Source organism: Chiloscyllium plagiosum, unplaced genomic scaffold, assembly GCF_037043375.1.
Source record: "Chiloscyllium plagiosum isolate Xiang-an unplaced genomic scaffold, Cpla_swu_hap1 HiC_scaffold_8, whole genome shotgun sequence".
Taxonomy (NCBI): Eukaryota; Metazoa; Chordata; class Chondrichthyes; order Orectolobiformes; family Hemiscylliidae; genus Chiloscyllium; species Chiloscyllium plagiosum.
The window spans coordinates 56,677,817-56,697,679 of record NW_028270146.1 but is presented as its reverse complement, the minus strand read 5'-3'; the positions used below and the strand labels follow the sequence as shown (position 1 = coordinate 56,697,679).

Here is a 19,863-nt window from a genome sequence, read left to right as displayed (position 1 = left end):
CCTACATTTACCCATTACCTAACACTACGGGCAATTTAGCATGGCCAATTCACCTGACCTGCACATCTTTGGATTGTGGGAGGAAACCGGAGCACCTGGAGGAAACCCACGCAGACACGGGGATATTGTGCAAACTCCACACAGTCAGTCGCCTGAGGTGGGAATTGAACCCGGGTCTCAGGCGCTGTGAGGCAGCAGTGCTAACCGGCTGGTGGCACAGTGATGATGACATCATCACTTGATGATGACATAAAATAGCTGGGAAGGCAAGTGAAGAGGATGACACAAAGAGTCATTCAGCCAAGTTAAGTGAGTGGCAAAAGCTTGGTAGATAGAATACAATGTGGGAAAACATGTGGTTATGCATTTTGGCAAGAAATACAAATAAGCTAAATATTACATAAGTAGACAAAAACTACAGAAGCTGTAGCACAGAGGAAATTGGGAATCCTTGAGTATAAATCACAAAACAGTGTACAAGTTCAGCAGGTAACTGGGAAGGCAAATGGAATGTCAGCCTTTATTTCAAAGGTGATTATAAATACATTTTAAGTCTTGCTAAGACCATACATATCTTCAAAAGGCATACTCAAGCCTGAGATTTTTTTTAATAGATAAGGAAATCCTGGGTTATGGAGACAAGGCAAGAAAATGAAGTTGAAGATTTTCTCATCAGTTGATCTCATTGAATGGTGGAGCAGACTTGATGAGCCAAGTGGCAAACTTCTATTCTCACGTTGCATGGTCTTATGGTTTGGTCAAGACCACATCTGGAACACTGTGTATAGTTTTAGTCACCTTACTTAAGGATGAACAAAGTCAGCAATCCAGAGGGTTACTTCACTCATTAGACAGGTTGAACCCCTATCCCACTGGGGTTTAGAGGTGATATTAATGAAAAGATTCTACGCCAATGTTCTGATGACTCATTCACAATAATTGTGCGCATTTCACAAACCTCTTCACCAGTCTTTTCAACTCTTTTATTGCATATTCAATCAGAAGAGCTTTCGATTACTCTGAGGACTTTTGTGGTGCAGTTGGAGCGTCCCTGTCTGGAAGCCAAGGGACCTGAGTCCAAGTCTCACCAACCGTAACATCTCTGAACAGGCTGATTTTAAAGGAAGAGAAGAAGGTCTGTGTTCTTATTGAGAGATGTGTGTAGTCCAATCATCATACACTGTGTAGATCCACTTTTTTTTGGAAAAAAAAACAAATAAACCCTACAGCTGTTGTGGGAGATAATCGCAGTCTATTTCTGGCAGGTTTCAACAACTCCAGTGTTTCTAATCCGGGGGGAGGGGGGAAGACTCAGAGGCGCCTCTCTCGGATTCCTGGGCGGCTCCCTTCCCAGATCCCGACGCTCTTCCCGATGATGTCAGCGGAGTGAGGAAGGAAGGTCCGGGTCTGATTGGTTCTCGCGTGGATCACGAGCCGCAGGGAAAAAGCAGGAGTCGCCGCGTTTGGAAAAGTGTTGGGAAGAGGATCGTTGAGAATATGGTGAGGGGGGCTCCCCGAGCGAGTGTCCGCCGTCACCGGGGGAGGGAGAGGGGAGGAGAGAGGGCCCCGTCACCGGGGAGACGGCCGGCCTGGAGGGAGGTGGCGGCGGCGGCGGCACGGCCTAAAAATAAAACACTCAAGTTGTTTTCCTCAGTCGGTTGTTGTTCTGTTTTCCGGAGGGTGGTGTGGAAATCCGCATTAAAACCAGACACGCCGTGATTTTTCAAAATCAGATTTGAAGTAAGATTGGCCGAGGGGTGGGTTTTTGCGCAATGTCTATCTTTGCTCTTGTCGTTATTTTTTTGTTTGAAACGGGCTGTCTTGTGTGTACCCCCTCCCCCACCCCCAGAGCTGTCCAGTGAGTTTGTGTGGCGTCGACGAACAGCTGTTGGAAAAGCTTAAGAAATTCCGCTTTCGCAAAGAAACCACGAACGCCGCCCTGATAAGTGAGTGAAACGTCTTTAGGATGGCGAACGGTTCGCTCCAGTGTTTAAATGTCAGCGTTAACGAACCACGCCCCCACCCCCAGGACAGTGCCATGGGCCAGCTGAGCCACTCGCCGTTCACTAAGACCCGCCAGTTGCACAGAGCCTTCCCCCACCAGCCCCAGCCCCACTTGGGGTTTTATTTTTGCACAGTACGCTGCAGTGAGTACCACGACTGAAATTCGCAATGCCAGATGTAGGGGATTGGTGTGAATAAGGAAGATAACTAACTGTGTAGCTCCTTCACGAAGAATCACTAATGGCAGAATAGTAAATTCCACATCATGTCAGGTACAAGAAGTGAAGTAGAGAGAGAGAGAAAAAAAAATTTCACTTAAAGAGAAAGGTAAGAGTCATGGGATAAGATACAAATAATTAATGTCTTCTAAAAAATGTCAATCATCATTAAAAGCTGAAGAAACGAGACTTCCTACTTGCACAAGTTAAGGTTTCTTCCCATGCCAGAGAGTTGTTTCCCTATAATTTTAAATGTCATTTAAAAAAATACTTAGGATTTGTTAATTCAAGTGTTTTTATGCTAGGTTTAGTCTAACTACAATTCTAACACATGAGTTCAGTACACTTGAATGGAGGAAGCCACTTGTTATAACTCAGCTTGTATGATAGTGACATCTCCCAGAACAATGTTTGAAATTGTTTAATTGTGCATGTGCACTTCCTGAAAGTTGCTAGCTTACTTGTACTTATGTAACAGTGAGTGCTTTTATTTCTAACACTTGCTATCATGTCCAAATTTGGCTGATTTGTTTTCCAACATATGGAATTTTATTTTAATCAGTGAAGCTTTATTTTCAAAAAAAAAAAGCCCCCAAAGATCTACAAATGCTGAAAGTCAGGAATTGCTGCAAAACTCCTCAGGTCTGGCAGTGTCTATGGAGAGACATTTATATAGTTTTTAACAACCTGAAAACAAAATGAATCTTTGACTGGTCGTGCCTTTTATGGAAAACATTGTTTCATTTGAAAGGCATCAGAAAGTCTCAAATTGCAAATGTTTTAAAAGGCTAACTTACTTTGTGACACACCTTCCTATCATTCTAAATCTTGTTAATGAGGATATAACTTTCTAAAGTCTTTGCCTTCATGGTCACTAGTTTACTATGGCTAGTCCAGTGACCTGAAAGGCTACAGTTGACTCTCATAGTGTTGGGGGAGGGAGAAGAGTGAAGCTCTACTATATACAAATAAAAGACTGAATAATTTATTCAGCGGTTCTATCTTGTTTCAAAAAAAGCTCCCAGGGCATTTCTATAATAAAATACAAAGATATGATGAGGATGCAAACTCAGTAGTGGACACGCTGTACTCTAAAGAAAATGGAGTAATTTTGGTGGGCTGTGCTCAAGAGAATTTCCTCCATTGAAAGGTTAGATATTCTAAATTCTCTACATTGGCCTCTTACGTATTCCAAATTTATACTTACTCCACCATTTGGGTTGTGCCTTCAGTTGCCTTAGCCCCAAATGTTGGAATTCCCTCTTGTCCTTTGTGTCTCTTAAAGACCATTTTTTTTTCAGTCTTTTGACTTGATACCTTCTGTGGCTCGAAAGCCAGTCTTTGTTTCTTAGTGCTCCTGTGAAGAGCTTCATGATATTTACAAAAGTGCTATATAAATTTAAATTGGCTTTGAATTGTATTTTTCCATTTTTGGAAATGCTTCAGGTGGGGCTAAGATGGGTATAATTCATAAATGTAAACCTGAGTTTAATAAAAATCAACATATCTTAGAAACTGCTTTTTAGTATGTTTACCAGGGTAAAGCTTTCCATTTCTGTATTGCAACAGGCTTGAGGGGCTAAAGTTATTAAAATAAATGGAGGTTTAAACTTGTGATAAATGAACATTTGCAATAATCAAAATAATTCTGACAGTATTTTTAAAGAAAGCATTAAGAATGCCTTTTTGTCACAGTGAAGATTGATCAGGAGCAACTGATGGTGATTCTGGATGAAGAATATGAGGTCAGTCACTTATTAACTGGGGACAGGTGGTTCTTATTTTAAACAAAAAATGTTTAATATAACCTGTGGATAAAATGACCATATGCAAGATGTTACGCCTCTATGATGTGTGGTGCTGTGATGGTTTTGATTTATCAGGATTCTCTTATGGATCTGACTTAAGTGCTCTAAGTTTCTAACAGGGCTCGGAGAATGATTATCATAAGCTGGGAGAAGATGAGAGCTTTATATAAATGGGAGGCAGGAAAAAGATAAAATGTATTTGCAAATTGCCAAAGTTAATTGCATGTTACTGTAGACCAAGAAATTATTGGGGAAAATATATATACTAACTTGTGTTGTTTGCCTGTCATTTAGGATATTTCCCCAGAAGAACTCAAGAATGAGCTCCCTGAACATCAACCTAGATATCCTTCTCTGGCTTTTAGATTTTGATAAATTTTTCTTTTGTGACCTTTCCAGATCATTTGTATCCAAAATAACAATTGCAAATCTCTTCAGTGATTGACTTTGTGTGATGAAAAATGTTCGGGTTGAAATTGAAGTAGACTCCCTCTGAAAGGAAGGAAATATTTGGTAGCCATTTGTTATTGGATGCACATTTTGGTCAATTTAAATTAATTATGCAGTTTATTTTCAAGTGTAACTAGCAGACCTTCTGAGAGCCAACCTTTGATCATGTTCTGAATCCCAATTGGAACAAAATGCTTTGACATTTATATCTAATTAGGCATTGATTTTGAAAATAAGCTTCCTTGTTTTTTTATTGAATCAGTGACTTTTTTTTTGATTGGGGTCTGGTAGAGATGGCCCTGCTTCTGTTGGGTGCCCATCAGCTTAAGTTGAAATGAATAATCAAGGGCCACAACTGTTGGTCTCTTCCACGTTAAAGTTTGGAAGTGACTTTGCACCTGACTCTGATAACTTTCTTGATCACCATATGTCCCCTTTCCTGTAGGAATCGCTAAATGCCAACTAGTAATTACTTTTATGGTGTTTCTATGTCTCCTCCATCCCCATCCTTGAATCTGAAAATGTTCTGTTCAGCATCGACCAATGATTTAACTTTGTCTCTTTGCTCTATAAAATATGGTACTACACCAATTAATGTGTTCATAAAATTTTATGCTAACAAGTCTTTAAGCATCCATTTAAATATAGACTGATTTCTCAGGAAGCTTATACAGACAGGTTAAGCTAACATTCTTTGATTAAAGAACAGAAAAAAAAACTAATTAAATTTAATGGAATATCTGTAGTTGAAAGAATTGTTGCATAATTTGAAAAGAGGAGATGGAAATGTTTTCTAGGTCCACCTATCTTAGGTTAGTTGCACCGTATTGACACTCCAATTGGTTTGCTGTGTCAGACCAGGGATTCACTAATTACTTTGCTTGGTGCTCTGCTGTGCCTTTTGATCGAAACATTAGGAAAGATTTCTTATGGGCTAGAAATGAGATTTCCAACCAGATCCATGTTGCAGCAGTTTACCTGGTCATTACATATTTTCTTGCAATACAAATCAAATAACTTTCAATATATTAGTATGGTTGATTGCTTATTTTAAATAATGGAAAGTAAAAAACTTGTTTTTAAACTAATTCTTTGGGTATGTCTAGTCTGTTTATGAATAGTGCACTTATATGCAAGTGATTTTTCTAATTATCATTCCAAATAAAGATATGAATGATCATTTGATATCTCTTACGATAAAGGACAGGTTCACCAACTCGAGTCATGTTTTTTCACTCAAAACCTGGTGATTTTTTTTTTAACTCTAACCACATTTGTAGTCTACAGCTACAGATATAAACATTCTGATGGAAGGATCTCCTATCCATTATGCTTTATATTCTTTAGTCCTTCTGGTAAGTGATCACTTTTTTTCTAAAGTTTATTTGTTTTCATACCAACATATATCCCCTACCAGTGTCTGATCTTTGTCTCAATGTTTGTTCTCTCTTCAAATTGTAACTGAATATTTTTGTTTACTTTCTGCAATTGCAGGTAGCTTGTTTTAATTTTTAGATTGATTTTAAAATATATTTTTGGATAGGTCAAATGATACTTTGGAAAATTTTAACTTTAAAGAATTTTCTGCTTTATCAGCATAGCCCTGAAGCACGATTAGAATGCATCTTGATCTTACCACACATTGTAAAGGTTCATAAATCTCCAATTTAAAACCAAAGCTGCTATCTTGTTCCTTTTTTTGTAAATGTAACACAAACCCAATTCGGAATTATTCAAAAATTCAATTACATCCCGGTGAAATGCTTTATCAGTAGTGAGTTTACTTTCTCGTTTGGTGAAAGATGAAGACTGCTGCAATGCGTACGTAAGTAAAATCACGTCATTGGCATTGAATACACAGCAATGATCATAATGTATGCAACTCTGGAAGTTACTAACTATTGCTTCTCAGTGTGAAATAATTAGAATTTGATTTTACTGTCCCATGTACTCAAATAGAGGAGTACAGTGAAAAGTGTACAAAGTTGCCATTCTCTGGAGTCATTTTGGTTACAAAAAGCATACTTTTTTTTAAAAAAACGCAAGAAATATAAGAAACAGGGCAAAAAGGAAAGAAGAATGTCCAGATCTTAAAGTCCAATCTCAAAGATGTATGGAATGCTAAGCCTCTGATACAGGCACCTAGACCAAGCCATGGCCTGTTGTCTTTTGCTGCAACAGCCTCTTCCGATTGCAGGCGTGTGCTTTACTGCTACAGCCGCTGCCCGGATCAGAAGGAATGCGAATTTGCTGCCACCACCATCTCTGAATGCTGGGAGGCTGCCACCATTCTGCTCTTGCCGTGATTGATTATTCACAACTAGTCAAATTGCTTGCTTACATTTTTCCTTGGGATATGAACGTCACTGGCATAACCAGTATTTGTCACTCATTTTAAATTGCTGATGGGAGGTGAAAGCGTTCCATGACTTAACAATACTGTTCCAAATCAGAGGCATGTGATTTGGTATGAATTGCAGGTTGTCGTGTTCTGTTGCCCTGTTCTTCTCGTTGGTAGATCTCGTGGACTTAGAAAATATTGTCACAGAACCCTTGCGGTATAATTGATAGGGCGGCACGGTGGTTAGCACTGCTGCCTCACAGTGCCAGGATCCCAGGTTCAATTCCAGCCTTGGACAACTGTCTTTGTGGAGTTTGCACATTCTCCCCGTGTTTGCCTGGGTTTCCTCCGGGTGCTCCGGTTTCCTCCCACATTCCAAAGATGTGCAGGTCAGGTGATTGGCCTTGGTAAATTGTCTATAGTGTTAGATGCATGGGTCTGGATGGGTTACTCTTCGGAGGGTTGGTGTGGACCTTTTGGGCCTGTTTCCACACTGTAGGGAATCTTAAAAAAACACACACCTACACATTTAGTTTAATGTGCAGTTTTTACTGCATCCTTGTATGACATTAAAAGTAAATTGGCATTGGAGATTCTGGTCTTTTGTCCTCTGTTGTAATATCTGCGATGAGCTATTAACACTAACATGCCAATTACCCAAACTAGTTTTAAACCGAATCAAATTCAAAGGTCAACATTTCTGAAAGAAAATATTCTTCCTCTTCCATAAAAAGAAAGTGTTTGTTTCCTTTTAATGAGGATTGATCTCTCATACTTGTATGACTTGTTGCTATAACAAAAGATTCTTAGTGGAAATTTTGTGCACAAACTGCTGGCACAGCCCTGAGACAGAATGGAAAGGTCATCTGGGAATAGGTTAAACTTTGATTCTTAATCTATGACCTTTACCTTTCAGTGACTCAGTTGGCCAATTACAGATCCCAGATTTGGTCTGAATTGGTTGATATCAGCTTGGGCAGCTATGGGGTTAGTGAGCTTGGAAATAGAAATCAGTTCTGTAACTTTTTGTATTTATTTCAATACTGTTTAATTCTAGTCAAGAATGAATGAATCGTGGGGAAATTTTAGGTTCAGCTTTGTGTTTCCTTGACCCTACAGAGAACAGAAGCAGTGATAACATTATGATCTCAAATGAAATTCTTTATTCGGAGACAACCCAATAGCATAGCACATTCAACCAATGAGCAAAACCATTTGTTTTCCTTTGGAAACAACTTTTATATTCTTACTCCTTGCATTTATTATATTTGATTTATTTTACAGTATGACTATTCCAAAATCTATTTAATAAACCCCATGGCAACCTATGCACACTCTTGATTCTACTATTTATTAACAACCGAATACAAGAGAGCACTTGATTTGTTGAAGATAATTCAGCACTAATCATATTTTATTCTGCAATTTAATCTAACTTCAAAGTTATTTGTAATGGCTTTCTGTGGATTTCGTTTTAGGTTGTAAGCCTGAACAGCAAATGATTTATGCTGGTAGCAAAATTGGATTGGTGGATGAGGCACAATTTACCAAGGTGAGTTTATGACCTTTTTTGCAGAGACTGTGTATACAGCTTTTAATTTATAAACCAATAGCTACAATCTGCTGGTTTTCTATTGGATTCCACATTAACAAGGTTCCGCATGGGAGACTGGTTAGCCAGGTTAGATCACATGGAATTCAGGAAGAACAAGCCATTTAGATATGGAACTGACTCGAAGATGGAGGTTAGTGGATGGTGGAGGTTTGCTTTTCAGACTGGAGACCCGTGACCAGTGGTGCACCACAAGCATTGGTGCTGGGTCTACTGCTTTTTGTTATTTATATAAATTAATTGGATGTGAACATAGGAGGTATAGTTAGTAAGCTTGCCAATGATGCCAAAATTGGTGGTGTAGTGGACAGCGAAGAAGCTTACCTCCTGAGTACAACAGGATCTTGGTCAGATGGGCTGAGGAATGGCAGATGGAATTTAATTTAGATAAATGCGAGGTGCTGCATTTTGGAAAAGCAAATCAGGGCAGGACCTATATGCTTAATGGTAAGGTCCTGGGGAATATTGCTGAATAGAGAGGCCTTGGAGTGCAGGTTCATAGTTCCTTGAGAGTGGAGTCACAAGTAGACAGAATAGTAAAGAAGGCATTTGGTATGCTTGCCTTTATTGGTCAGTGCATTGAGTATCAGAGTTGGGAGGTCATATTGTGGCTGTTCAGAACATTGGTTAGGCCACTTTTGGAATACTGCATTTAATTTGGGTCTCCCTGCTATAGGAAGGATGTTGTGAAACTTGAAAGGATTTAGAAAAGATTTACGAGGATATTGCCAGTGTTGGAGAATTTTAGCTATAGGGAGAGGTTGAATAGGCTGAGGCTGTTTTCCCTAGAGTATCAGAGGCAGCGAGGTGACTTTGTAGAGGTTTATAAAATCATGTGGGGTAGAGATGGGGTGAATAGCAAAAGTCTCTTCTGCAGGGAAGTAGAGTCCAAAACACTAGAGCACAGGCTTAAGGTTGGAGGGGAAAGATAGAAAAGGGATCTAAGGGGCAACTCTTTCATGCAGCGATGGTGTGTATTGAATGAGCTGCCATCTGGATGGGTATATGAATAGGAAGGGTTTAGAGGGATATGGGCCAAATGCTGGGACTAGATTAATTTAGGATATCTGGCCAGCATAGGTGAAAGGGTCTGGTTCCATGCTATACCGCTCTGACTACGACTCTAAGTGAATATTTGGTTGGTAGTGGAACAATTTAATGGAAGTTAAAATAATTCTTGAAGCTGATTTCAGGCCATTGATACAATATGGCCCTCTTGAGGGGAGAAGGTAAACCTTCACTAGGATATTATTAATAAAGGGAAACTGACTGCATTGTTTGTATCACTTTATATACCATCCTATCCATAGTCATTATGTATTATCTTCTTGTGCTCTAGAATCCCTAGCCCTTTTGTCAAATGAAATTACCTGACAAAGGGGATATGCTCCAAAAGCTTGTAATTTAAAATAAACCTGTTGACCTATATCCCAGTGTTGTGACTTCTGACTATGATCAGCTTGAGCAGCAGTAGCGTTAGTTAACTGATCTTTGCTTCAGTGGGCTTAAAAATGCACAAAATTACATAATTGTTTTGTTTCTTTCCATACAGTTTAGTTCTGGTCACAGCCCAGTTTTGGTATCAGCAGGGCCACTCAGCTTCTGACCTTATTACAGTCTTTATTCAAATATAGAAAAAAGAGCTCAGTTCCAGAGGTGAGGTGAGAGTGACAGCCCTTGACATCAAGGCTGCATTTAACCAACTATGGCATTAAGGAGCCCTAGCAAAACTGGAATCAATGGGCTATCAGGGCAAACTGTTCAGTGGTTGGAGTCGTACCTGGCACATAGGATGGTTGGGGTTGTTGGAGGTCAGTCATCTCAGCTTCAGGATACCTCTGCAGGTGTTCCTCAGGGTGGTATTCTGGGCAAAACCATCTTCAGTTGCTTCATCAATGACCTTCCCTCCATCTTAAGGTCAGAAGTGGGGATGTTTGCCAAAGACTGAGCAACATTCAGCACTATCCCGACTCAGGTGACTGACTGTTTGGAGTTTGCACGTTCTCCCCGTGTCTGCGTGGGTTTCCTCCGGGTGCTCTGGTTTCCTCCCACAATCCAAAAATGTGCAGGTCAGGTGAATTGGCCATGCTAAATTGCCCGTAGTGTTAGGTTAATGGGGTAAATGTAGGGGTATGGGTGGGTTGCGCTTCGGCGGGTCGGTGTGGACTTGTTGGGCCGAAGGGCCTGTTTCCACACTGTAAGTAATCTAATCTAATCTAATCTAACTATTCACAACTCTTCAGATACTGAAGCAGTCCATATTCAAATGCAATACATCCAGACAATATCCAGGCTTGGGCTGACAAATGGCAAATAACACTTGTGCCACACAAATGTCAGGCTATGACCATCTTCAATATGAGACAATTTAAAAATTGCCCCTTGACATTCAATGGTATGACCATCATTGAATCCCCCACTATCAACATCCTTGGGCTTTGCCACTGATTTGCCACCTTGGCCACTGACCAAAAACTCCAGTGGGCTCGTCATGTAAGCATTGGCCACAAAAGCAAATCAGAGGCAGTGAGTAACTGACTTTCTGATTCCCTGAAGCCTGGCCACCAACTATAAGGCATAAGTCAGGAGTGTGATGAAATACTCTCCACTTTCCTGGCTGGGTGCAGTTCCGAAAACCCTCAATGAGCTTGACACCATTCAGGACAAAGCAGCCTGGTGAATTGGCACCTCATCAACTCCTTCCACCATCGACACCAGCAGTATATACTACCTACAACATGCACTACAGAAATTCACCAAAAATGCTGAGACAGCACCTTCCAAACTCTCAACCACTTCCATCAAGAAGGACATGAGCAGCAGATACATTGGATTACCATCACCTTCAAGTTCCACTCCAAGATGCTCACCATCATGATTTGGAAATATGTTGCCTCCCTAAGGGCAATCTACTGGCACGTGATTTCCAGCAGTTCATAATTGCACCTCACCACCACCTCAAGAACAACTTGGGATGGGCAATAAATGCTGGTCAGACAGCGATGCCCATGTCCTGCAAGTGACTTTTATATAAAAAAAGGGAAACCTGGATTGGTGTTGCCTTGAATTTGCAAAGCTGAGGACAGGAACAATTAGAGTACAATCTCCAATCAAGTTTTTATTTTGTAAGGTAATGCCAATAGCATTGCACACTATTAATGAATCAGCGAAGGCAGCATTTCAGTCTTCCTTTGGAAACCAAACTTTTGTATTCTTGTACCTTGTATTATTTATTTTGCTTAGTAGTAAGATTTTGGAATACTGCAAAGTCAATTTAATAAGCAGTATGTGCTGATCAAGGTGCAAAAACTACTGTAGTGCAATTACCTTTGTATGCATGTGCTGAGACAGCAAGCTCAGTATAGTAGTGGTTGCTGCAACAAGAGAGATCCTTTTAATGTTCAATCTTGAATTTCAAATGCACGTCAGATTTCGCACCTGTTGGTGATGACTGGATGAAACCTAAGACCTGATTGAGCAGCTGTTATTTAACTTCAATACTTAAAGTTTTCTTTTAAATTTATTTCCAGAACAGCACTAACTTTTATGCATTCTAGGTCACATATTAAAGATTAGATTTAATAAGATGCCTGCTGCATATGCAGGTGTTATATCATAAGGGCCACCTCTGCACCACTCACCCATTTTAAAAAAAAGTTACAGCACAAGTTACTATTGGTCATCTTCAGGCAAGATGTCAGGCTTCACATTCTTGAGGTTAATTTCGATTCTGTTCTGGTCAAGGTAGTCTAATAAGTTGGTCAGAATGATCCGTGAATATCTTTTTCTATCATGCTCCGCTCCATGTTAGTTTTATTGCAATTTGCAGATCAGGATCTGCAATGCAAATGCAGCTGTTTTTGTCAGTCTTCATTATTCAAATGGAAAAAAAAACTGGTAGAAACTGTAATCATAAGTCATTGTGCCTATGGGCATTTGCTGTGCTTGTTGAGCTAACATCTGTAATAACATCGATGCAGATTAATTCTGAAGTGCAAGCACTTCCCAGTAAATAGAAGTAAATTAGACCTGAAAATCTGTCACCACCTAAACAGGTATTGAAATTGCTACTTATTGGAAAATAGCATACATTGAAAAGTCATCTAATCTTTGTGTTCTGCTTTTGACCAAGTTTCGAAATGGCTTAATTGACCACAATTCCTTCAGTGCTCCTACGCTGTTCTAATCTATTGTTGCAATGTCCGCCACAAAGGACAGAGCAGGTGCTGAAACCACCCTGATTGGTACCAATAATCTAGTGTTCAATCTGATCTGTACTATTTATACAGCCAACTGCTGCAGTAACCTGTACTACTACCTGTTTGGAGCCATGAACTGTGATGAAAACTCCAATTTTGAAGGATTTGGATACTAATATTTGACTTCTGTTCCTGTTTTGTGAATGCATCTTCCTTGGGGTTATTTACATTTTGGAGTGCGATTTGAGCCTGGAACTTCTGCCCAAGACAGATATGATACTGTTGTATTTCAAGACCCTAATGAGGCTGACCCTTTAGCATCAACATGTTACAGTGGAGGTCATTACACAGCAATAAAGGCACATTGTTTTGCCTTCTCTTTCCTTATTTCTGCTGCTTTCTCCAACTCTGGAACACTGTCTACTGTTGAAGTTTGGAATTTAGAGTACCCTTTTTTTGACAGTTTTTTTTCTCAATGAAGTAACTTTAGTTTGTAGATAAACATGTAAAATATTGTCTTTGCTAAATATTTAACTGATAGTTTGCTATTGTGATGCCTCAATATAAGTTTTTGTCAAGAATTTGGGTTTATTTGCATCAGAAATAAAATGAGTCATTTGACTAGTGATTGTTATTTCTTTTTCAGGTCTTTGAAATTAGAAATACAGAAGAATTTAGTGAAGAATGGCTGTGCAAAAAATTGGGATTTTTCCGTTAGAATGTGACAGATTTGCTTTGCTTAGTATGAATTGATATCACAAGCTTGAATTCTAACACTACTCCAGAAACTGGAAGATTAAGTTACTTTTATATATTGTTTCAAACTGTAATGGGTTTATGCACTGTGAAAATGTTGAATGCAGTTTTCCAAGAAGATTAACTCTTCAAATGCTTCATTGTTTTTGTTCCAGTCGTTTTTTGTGTGAACCAGAAAATAAAGACAGACCAAGGTCTACCCTTAAAATAGGGCAATCCTTTAACCTCTAGTGCAATGCAAGCAATGACCGTAGAGAAGATATTTCTTCCCACTTGGTAATGGCCAAATTAATATTTAGCTTTTAACCTCCAATTTGATACTTGCTATTAATTTGTTTTGATTAGAGGTTAAAAATGTGGTGGATGATTATTCTTGAGTTCATTATGGTGTAGAGGTGGGCTTTTGCTTCCATCCTATTGGTATTCTCATTGGTTTCTGATTGCTTTAAAAATGACAAATGCTACCTTTTTTTGCTTTGACATGATTTAGTATAAATCATTATTTTTGGCTTAGAAATTTTGTCTTGAATTTTCGCTTCCATTTTAAAATTTTTACAAACAAATTCCACATTTTAACTCATGAACTTATGTAATGTCTGGTTCCTTTCACAAAATTCAATGAACATTTGAGAATCCAATTTTATCTGTACTAATTTAAGTAAATTGACCTAATAATGGCTTGGGTTGATCAAGTCTTACTTGTTGGCTTTACTTTTAAAAAGATGCTTCTCAGTAGTTTTGTTTGGAAATGTCTCTTCAGAACAAGTCTAATTCTTGAAATTATTTTTGGAAATATGAAGTCTGTTCTTTTCCACGTTAACAAAAATGCATGCTATCAGGGATAAAATTAACTTTCTGACTTAGGTTTTTGGTCCATGCCTTGGACCAACATATTGTAAGCGTACAATCTCCCAATCTTTGTTCATCCATTTTAAATATTTGAGTTCTCATCTTTTAGAAATGTATGGGCATTCTGCTGTTTATTACTATTTGTTTAAACTAATTATAAACAAAAATCATCATTCCCCATCAAAAACAGAAATTGATGGAAAAGCTCAGGTCTGGCAGCATCTATGGAGAGAAAGCAGAATTCATGTTTTGAATCTGGTAATCCATCAGTTCTGAAGAGGGGACATTGGAATTGAAATGTTAACCCTACTTTCTCTCCAAAGATGCCAGACCTGCTGATTTTCTTCAATTTATTTTTGTTTCAGATTTCCAGTATCTGCATTCCAGCATTTTATTTCATCATTCCCTGTGTTAATTTCCTGATTTTTGAAATCTGTTTACTTGAATTAGTTATAGTCATATGAACTATAACTTTGAGAATTTCAAATTTAACTTCAAATTATTCTCTGTATCAAAGGCAGCTTTTGTCGTTTCTGTTCCTTTTTCCACACCTTGGCCTCTACCTGACTCCTTTTCTGGTCATTTAGGTCAGCTTTAAAACAAACCTGTTTTCCACTATTTGGTATCCCTTTTCTTATGGTCTTCAAATTAATCCATTATTTCCCCTGCTAGGAATTCTTACAAAATTAATTTGTCAAATTTGAAATGGAAACTAATCAAAATGGTATCCTAATTTAAATTGGATAGACGCCACAAATGTATTTGTACAAGAAAATCTAATACCAATTGTAACAAATCATAAGTACATAAAATCATAAAATTAATGTATACAGCGCTTGAAGAGCTAATTAGGCATGCAGTAGGTACTTGAGGTGTTGCAATAAGTGATTATCACAATGCCTATAGCATTCTTCCCATGGAAGCTGCAAATACTATTTCATTTATTAAATGGTTATACTATTTGGAGACTGTTCAAAATGAGTATCAAAATATGTGCAAAGAATAGTTTCTGCACAATCGTCTCTTTAACATTCTATTTTTGTAACAAGCATTCCAAAATTGTGATTAATTAATATGATAGCTTGTTACGAATTGATAGTTTCATACTTTCTTTGCACTGTGCCAGTATGCTTCCTGCTCAAGTAAGAATTTTTTCAAATTAAGTTTTGTTGAGGTTGCTTTTTATCAATTGCATGCTAAATCCTCAACATTTTGATGGTAACTCATATCTTATACAAGATGTGCCTGTTTTCTAGAGCTGTGATAAAAATTATTTCACCTAAATAAATGTTTGCCATTAGTGTCAGAATTGCAAACCAAAGTTTGCACTTCTATATTTCAGCATTAATGGTTTTAAACCTGGGGTGTCATTACATCTAAACTTGACCATTCTAACATGCTATTCTTCTGGCCAATGACCTGTCACGCATAGGATATGTGGCAAGGAAGTAGTATTTGTGCACTACTTTAGTCTTCCACTTTCTTCTGTCTTGCATGCTTGTTTACGTTTCCTTAAATGCATCAATACTAGCTGCCTCCTCTGCTAACTGCAGAGGGAAGTTAGTTCCACGTTCTTTCCAGTCCTTAAAGAAGTTTTGTTTGAATTCTTGATCACCTTCAAAGCTTGTTGCCCTTTTCATAAAGCTAAGTTCCATTCGTCTAACATCATTGTTCATGCTGGACAGACATTGGTTTGCAGTCTGTTGAAACCTCAAATATAAAACTACTCGTCGTTGTTTTCCAATCTATTTGTAGTATCTCCAAAGCCTACTACCATTACTAATGATCCTTATTCCATGACCAGCTACTGGTGCTTGGCAATCCAAGGTCTCTGGTGGGTGTTGAATGACCACATTGCCTTCTTACCTTGTGGAACTACAGCCCTCCGGATGACTGGCAGCTCTGAATAAGATACCTTCACTCCATGGTTCTTGATAAAGTAGAAAATCTGCCACTGGCCTATCAAATGTCTGAGCAGCGCCAAGGTGTGATGTGTGTTGCCAACAAGAGGTAACGTGAGGTTTTCAAACTATACCCAGCTGAGATCCCTGGCTCCTCTAGGAGTCTGTCTAATGTCTCACTTCTGATCCAACATTTGATTAAATGTTGAAACGCACTGTACAGAGAAGTTTGGAAGATTATGGGATGCAGGCAGGAAAGTGGAGTTAATACCACAGCCACTTCAACCATGATGCTATTGAATGGTGGTGCAGACTCAAAGGGCCAAATGTCCCTCTCCCGCTCCTATGTCCCATAACTGTTGTTCTTCAATAATAACTCATAAAAACTGAAGATTTTTCTCTTTGTTAAATTGAGATGAGTGCTGGCTAGGCCAGTATTTATTGCTCATCGGTTGCTGCTGTACTAAAGTAGCATAAACATTAGAATGAACTCTTGACTTTAAAACTGAATTAAATATTGATTTGGATGTTGGGTTGCAGTACAAAAGATCACTCTGGGCTGTGTTAAAATGCATGTTTCTCGTAAATTATGGTTGCTGTATGTATGAAGGGGAATTGTATGTGTTAAGTATTTTTCCCCTTGCCCTTTCTCTGGATTTCAGAATAAAGATTAATTTTTATCTCATGATTTGAGAGCAGTGTAGTGGTTATTTCTAACCTCGCCCACGATTTGGGAATTTTCCATCAGGTGTTTCGATGAGTGTTCAAGGAGTACGATATAAGATATTTATAAATCTGCAATTGAGTATGTTTTCTCGTTGACCCATCTAATGTGCAACTCCTCATCTCTAATCTGAGGAGAAAGCAGGAAAGGGCAATTTGATTGAAATAATACACATTATTTTGTGCAACCAGTGGGCAGTTTGTGTTGTAATGGCTACAGAAATATGTATGATGTACTAGTTTTGTGGGATATGGGTGTCACTGGCTGGCCAGCATTTATTGCCTGTCCCTAGTTGCCCTTGAGAATGTGGTGGTGGTGTGCTGCCTTGAAAGGTTGTATTCCACCTGCTGTAAATTGACCCACATGCCATTAGGGAGGGAATTCCAGGATCTTGACCCAGCGACAGTGGAGGAACAGCGATATGTGTCCAACTCAGGATGTTGAGTTGGCTTGAGGGAAATTCGCAGATGATGGTGTTCTCATGTATCCGCTGCCCTGTACTTTTAGATGGAAGTCATTGTAAGTTTGGAAGGTGCTTTCTAAGGATCTTAGGTGAATTTCTGCATGCATCTTGTAAATTGCACACATTGCTCCTTCTGAGTGTTGTTGGTGGTCGAGGGAAAGGATGCTTCTGTATGTAGTTCCAATCAGCCGGGCTGTTTTGTCCTGGATGGTATCAAGCTTCTTGTTGGAGCTGCACTCATCCAAGCAAATGGGGGGGAGTATTTCATTGCACTCCTGGCTTGTGCTTTGAAGATGTGTACAGGCTTTGGGGAATTATGAGGTGTGTTAGTCAGTATTCCCAGCTTCTGATCTGCTCTTGTAGCCAATGCATTTATGTGGTGAGTCCAGCTGAGTTTCTGATCAATGGTAACCCTGCTAGGATATTGATAGTGGGCAATTCAGTGATGGTAATACCATTGAATGTCAAGGGCTGTGGTTGGATTGTCTCTTACTGGTGAAGTTCATAGCCTGGAATTTGTGTGGTATGAATGTTACTTGCTATTTGTGATCCCAAGTGTGGATATTGTCCAATCTTTTTGCATTTGAACATGGACTGCTTCAGTATCTTCTGAACAATCATTGGCAACCATCCCCACTTCTGACCTTGGGATGGAAGGGAGATCATTGATGAAGCAGCTGAAGACTGTTAGGCCTAGGACATCACCCTTAGCAACTCCTGCAGTGATCTCCTGGAGCTATGGTGACAGACCTCCAACAACTACAATCATCTTCCTATCTGCCTGGTATAACTCTGAGACCAGAGAGTTTGCCCTCTCATACTCATTGATTCCTGATTTGCAAGGGCTCTTTGATGCTACAATCGGTAAAATGCAACCTTGATGTCAAGGGCTATCACACTCCTCTAGAATTCAGCTCTTTTTTTTTTGCCCATGTTTGAACCAAGACGGTAAGGTGATCTGGCCTTGGCAGAACCCAACTGGACATCACTGAGCAAATTATTGCTGAGCAGAGTGCTGCTTGATAGCATTGTTGATGACACCTTCTAATGTTTTACTGATGATCAAGAGTTGACTGATGGGGCAGTAATTGTTTGGGTTGGATTTGTCCTGTTTTTTTTTTATGTATAGGATATACCTGTGCAATTTTCCACATTGTGGGGTAAATGCCATTGTTGTAACAGTAGTAGAACAGTTTGACTGATGAAACGGCAAGTTCTGAAGCACAAACCTTCAGTACAATCGTATTGTTATTCAGTACTATTGTACTATCCCGCTTCTGTGTTGTTACCTCTGGAGTACCTCAATTATCTGCCCTTAGCCTGCTGTCATTTCTCTAACATACTGACTTGATAGAGGTGTACAAGATGTTGAGAGGCACAGGTGGATAGCCAGAGACTTTTTCCCATGGCAGAAATGTCTATACGAGGGGCATAATTTTAAGATAATTGGTATAAGATTTAGTGGAGATGTCAGAGGTAGGTTCTTTACTACCACTGCTGGCAGTGCATTCCACACACCCACCACTCTATGGAGTCAGATGCATTAGGGGCATTTAAATGACTATTGGGTAGGCAAATGCAAGTTAGTACAATGAAGGATATATAGATTTGTCTGATCTTAGAGTAGGATAAAAGGCCAACACAACATCAAGGGCTGAAGGGCCTGTACTGTGCTGTTCTATGTTTTACACTGAAGTATCAGTGGCACTATCCAAAAACAGTCAACGTGTATGCTGATAGCACCCAGTGCTGTCTTACTAGCAACTTATTTAGATGGTCATACTACTTATGTTACACTTGATTCTGGGTGAGTGGAAATTTCTCCCACTGAAATATTGGGAAGATTAAAACTATTTTCTTCTGTGCCAACGCACAATATTCCCTCTTGCTGACTACTGTCATCAATATTGACCCAGACTGTTTATCCAAGTTAAGTCAGATGTCAAGGTTGTATTTTATCTGATACACTTATTGTTCTAGTTAATGTTAGAGTTATGGGAACATAATTCTAATGAAGAGAGAGTTAAGAGCAAAGAGAGAACCTGAGCAGTCTTTAGCAAATAGAATGCAGGAGAACACTAAAGCTTTCTATAGGTATGTGAGAAATAAAAGGATGACTAGGGTAGAAGTAGGGCCAGTCAAAGACAGAAATGGGAAGTTGAGTGTGGACCCTGTGGAGATCGGAGAGGTGCTAAATGAACATTTCTCATCGATTTCACTCAGGAAGAGAAGAATGAGGTACCAGATATTTGACTAGAAAGGATTGAGGTTAGTTACAAACAGGTGTTACCAATTCTAGAAGGAATGAAAGTAGACAAGTCCCCCGGGCCAGATGGGATTTATCAGAGGATTCTCTGGGAAGCTGGGGAGGCGATAGCAGGGCTTTGGCTTTGATATCAGAGTTGTCATTGTCTACAGGTTTAGTGCCAGAGGACTGAAGGATTGCAAATGTGCCCTTGTTCAAGAAGGGCAGTAGAGATGACCCAGGTAATTATAGATCAGTGAGCCTTACTTCTATTGTAGGAAAGACTTTGGAAT

The 19,863-nt window shown here is 39.2% G+C and overlaps 1 protein-coding gene across 1 annotated transcript; it reads left to right on the top strand.

The window, feature by feature from the left end:
- Window positions 1-1,350: 1,350 nt before the first annotated feature.
- On the top strand, window positions 1,351-16,826 carry LOC122553615 (glia maturation factor beta-like). Its single transcript, XM_087989867.1, has 7 exons — window positions 1,351-1,500; window positions 1,850-1,946; window positions 3,918-3,967; window positions 4,325-4,376; window positions 5,755-5,835; window positions 8,300-8,373; window positions 13,279-16,826. The coding sequence occupies exons 1-7, from the start codon at window positions 1,498-1,500 to the stop codon at window positions 13,348-13,350; spliced, it is 429 nt and encodes a 142-aa protein (XP_087845993.1). The 5' UTR covers window positions 1,351-1,497; the 3' UTR covers window positions 13,351-16,826.
- Window positions 16,827-19,863: the final 3,037 nt, after the last annotated feature.

Excerpts from the sequence above, each read along its gene's own strand:
- LOC122553615 (XM_087989867.1), top strand. Across the intron at positions 1,947-3,917 it reads CACGAACGCCGCCCTGATAA|TGAAGATTGATCAGGAGCAA; the intron begins GTGAGTGAAACG and ends TTTTTGTCACAG. Across the intron at positions 5,836-8,299 it reads TATATTCTTTAGTCCTTCTG|GTTGTAAGCCTGAACAGCAA; the intron begins GTAAGTGATCAC and ends ATTTCGTTTTAG.